This window comes from Neltuma alba, unplaced genomic scaffold (genome assembly GCF_004799145.2).
Source record: "Neltuma alba isolate B1F8T4 unplaced genomic scaffold, ASM479914v2 tig00012155_pilon, whole genome shotgun sequence".
Lineage (NCBI taxonomy): Eukaryota > Viridiplantae > Streptophyta > Magnoliopsida > Fabales > Fabaceae > Neltuma > Neltuma alba.
In genome coordinates this window covers 62,714-66,368 of record NW_021636703.1, presented here as the reverse complement: position 1 = coordinate 66,368, position 3,655 = coordinate 62,714, and the positions used below count along the sequence as shown (strand labels likewise).

General features: G+C 34.5%; 1 protein-coding gene across 1 annotated transcript; it reads left to right on the top strand.

The window, feature by feature from the left end:
* Positions 1-1,744: 1,744 nt before the first annotated feature.
* LOC114723828 (uncharacterized mitochondrial protein AtMg00810-like) lies at positions 1,745-2,903 on the top strand. The gene is made up of 2 exons (XM_028910067.1): positions 1,745-1,781; positions 2,425-2,903. Exons 1-2 carry the CDS (start codon positions 1,745-1,747, stop codon positions 2,901-2,903), a joined length of 516 nt encoding a protein of 171 aa, XP_028765900.1.
* Positions 2,904-3,655: the final 752 nt, after the last annotated feature.

Here is a 3,655-nt window from a genome sequence, read left to right as displayed (position 1 = left end):
GATATTAGATTCAGGTGCTAGTGGTCACATAGTTAATAGTTTAACGTATTTAGATAAAGCTCGACCATATATTGGACCCCCCAGATTTGTTCAAATACCTCATAGTCAAAGGATTAGAGTAACTCATATAGGAGAAGTTCAAATCACAAAACATGTTTCGCTTAAATGGAGTTTTATATGCTAAGGAATTCTATTACAACTTAATTATTGAAAGTAAAATTGCATTAGATAGTGGGATTGTCACTTCTTTCTCTCCTGACTTTTATGTGCTGCAAGACATGATGAGTGGAATAACGAAAGGGATTGGTAAAATTTCTAAAGGACTTTACTTGCTTAAGAGGAAAACTATTTCAGGACTTGTGATTGCTCCTGGTAAAAATCCTAACATCAAAAATTCTCTCTAGCACTATAGATTAGGACACGCACTTTTAAACACTGAGATATTTGCCCGATGTAAATTCTGATATGAAAGGTGTTATTCCTAGTACTAGAAATAATAAATGTGAAGTTTGTATTCACGTGAAACATCCACACTTACTCTTTCCTTTGAGTAATACTATTACTAACTCTTGTTTTGAATTATCACATATGGATGTGTGGGGGTCCTATATATGACCCCCCACTCATTAGGGATTTAAATACTTTCTGACTATTGTAGATGATTTTTCTAAAGGGATTTAGATTTTCTTGATGCATTTAAAGTTAAAGTTGTGAAATTTATAAATATTTTCTTTGCCTGTGTCAAAAATCATTTTAGCGAGAAAATTAAAACCATAAGAATAGACAATGGGACTGAATTCATTAATCAAGACATGCTTGCTTTATTAGAAACCAAAGGTATTGTTCATCAATAGTTTTGTCCTTCCACTCCTCAACAAAATGGGGTGGTGGAAAGGAAGCATAGGCATTTGTTGGAATTAGCCAGGGGTAATATGTTTCGTTCTGCCATACCAATTAAATTTTAGGGTGAGGCAATTAGGACTGCAGCCTATCTCATAAATAGAACTCCCTCTAGAAGGCTTGGTTATTCTACCCCATATAAAATGCTTTATCGAATACCCCCTAATCTAAGGCATTTACAAGTATTTGGTTGCCGTGCTTTTATTGTTAACCTCGCATACACTAATAAATTTTAGCATAGAGCTGTCCCTTGCATCTTTTTGGGATATCCTACCACACAAAAGGGATATATACTATATCATATTCAAAATAAATCCTTGATAACTAGCAAACATGTCACTTTTTTAGAAGACAAATTTCCCTTTAAAGATGGTGAAAATTTTCACCAATGGGGATGAACTAACACATAAGAAACCCATTCATTCTAAAACCAGATAGTAAACCAATATCCCTTTTTGATAGAGAGGAACAATCCTTTGTAGAGAATAGTGATAGAAACCACCAAATAGACACTAATGATGAGCAACCTCTTATCCCCAGTCAGTAAAATTTTAGACCTACTAGGAGCCGACAACCTCTTGCTTGGGTTGGTGATTATAAATGTGAACAACCACCTTCCTTTAATCATGATAATCCAATACAGCAACAAAATGATTTGCAGAATAATGATAGTTTCCTTGATTCTATAAATTATGTTGATTTATCTTCCTCTTATCAGTATTTTCTTTCCGCTATTGATGAAGAAATTGAACCAGACTATTATGAGGAAGCTATTAAGGACCCTAGATGGGTTAAAGCTATGCAAGATGAAATAACTACTTTGGAAGCCAATAAAACTTAGACAATGGTGACTCTACCCAAGGGAAAGAAACCTATAGGATGTAAGTGGGTATTTAAAATTAATATAAAACTAATGGAAGTATAGACAAATTTAAAGCAAGATTAGTAGCAAAAGGGTACAATTAGAAGGAAGGAATATTCTTCTATGAAACCTTTTCACTTGTGGTTAAGATTGTGACAATTAGAATTATTCTCACCATGGTTGCTGTTAATAACTGGATTATATGTCAAATGGATGTAGATAATGTGTTTTTACAGGGAAACTTACATGAATAGGTGTACATGACTATTCCTTATGGTTATATGAAAAAAGGGGAGAAGGAATTCAAAGTATGTAAGTTAGAAAAATCACTGTATGGGCTTAAAATGCCTCTAGATAGTGGAATGAAAAATTAATTGAGTCTTTGATAAAGGATGGATTTCATCAAAGCAAATATGACTATGCATTATTTCATAAACAAATTGGTCAAGATACAGTTTATATTCTTGCTTATGTTGATGATCTGTTAATCATAGGGAATAATCCTCAAGCTATTAATAATGTAAAGAACTATTTACATAATGAGTTTAAAATCAAAGATCTTGGAATCCTAAAATACTTCTTTGGTCTGGAAGTTTTGAGGACAAAACATGGCACACTTCTTAACCAGAGAAAATATGCAATAGAATTAATTGATTAAACAGGTTTAGATGAGGCTGATGAAGCATTGACTTCCATAGAACAGAATCTAAAACTTACAGCAGAAGAAACAGAGGAAGATCCTTTCCTTCAAGAGGCTGGAACATATAGGAGATTGATTGGTAAGCTGCTATACCTAACTCTAACTAGACCTGACATTTCCTTTGTTGTGCAGGTGTTGAGCCAGTTTATGCAAACACCAAAGGAATCACATATGAAGGCTGCTTTGAGGCTAGTTAAGTATGTCAAGGATCGTCTAGGCTATGGAGTATTTCTGTCAGCAACTAGTCTAATACATCTCGAATGTTTTTGTGACTCTGATCATGGAGGATGTTCATATACAAGAAGATCTGTCACCGGTTTTTTGGTCAAGTTGGGAGGATCTCTTATATATTGGAAGTCTAAGAAACAAAACATTGTTTCCAGGTCATCAACTGAAGTCGAATACAGAGCATTGGCTATGGCAACATCTGAGCTCACATAGATAGTGGGATTACTCAAGGAATTAGGGATGCTTAACATTGAGCCTATCAAGTTGTATTGGGACAGCAAGCTCCCATTCACATCCCATTGAATCCCTTTTTCTATTAGCATACTAGGCATATAGAAATTGATTGCCACTTTGCAAGAGAGAAGCTCATGAAAGGGATGATTGTTTTTCAACATGTTAGATCATCACAGTAGCTTGCAGATATCCTAACGAAAGGATTAGGAGGACCTCAACACAACTATATTCTTAGCAAGTTAGGTACTCACAAGTATAGAGTTTCTACCTTGAGGCGGAGTATTATAATCAGACAGTTAGTGAGGCACATGTTGTAATTAGATGGTTAGCAAGGCCCACTATTATAGGCCCATTATTGTATCCCATCGGTGCATATATAATGGCACCAAGACTCTTGTTGTAATTTGGCTTAATTTATTCAGTAGTAATCAGATATATTATTCAGTTATCTTGAGGCCCACTGGTTAACACCTTTCATCTATTAGTCCACGGCTAGCTAGTACCTCATTAATGGTTAGTATCCTCCTAATTTTTCTTTCTCTTGTCATGGCTATTTGCTTGTATTTGTTGCTTCATGTAAATTATGTGTGTGATGATTTTTGGAATTAGAATTGTTCTATGTGTATATATATTATGCTAGTTTTCATGCATGTTTTAGTGTGTGTATACATAATTAAATATGTGGTGTAAGTAATGTGCTTACCTTGTTGGTGACCTAAAAAAGCTTTAAT

Coding starts and splice junctions, on each gene's coding strand:
- LOC114723828 (XM_028910067.1), top strand. CDS start 1,745: ATGGTGACTCTACCCAAGGGAAAGAAACCTATAGGAT. Junction 1,782..2,424: donor GGGAAAGAAACCTATAGGAT/GTAAGTGGGTAT, acceptor TTGATTAAACAG/GTTTAGATGAGGCTGATGAA.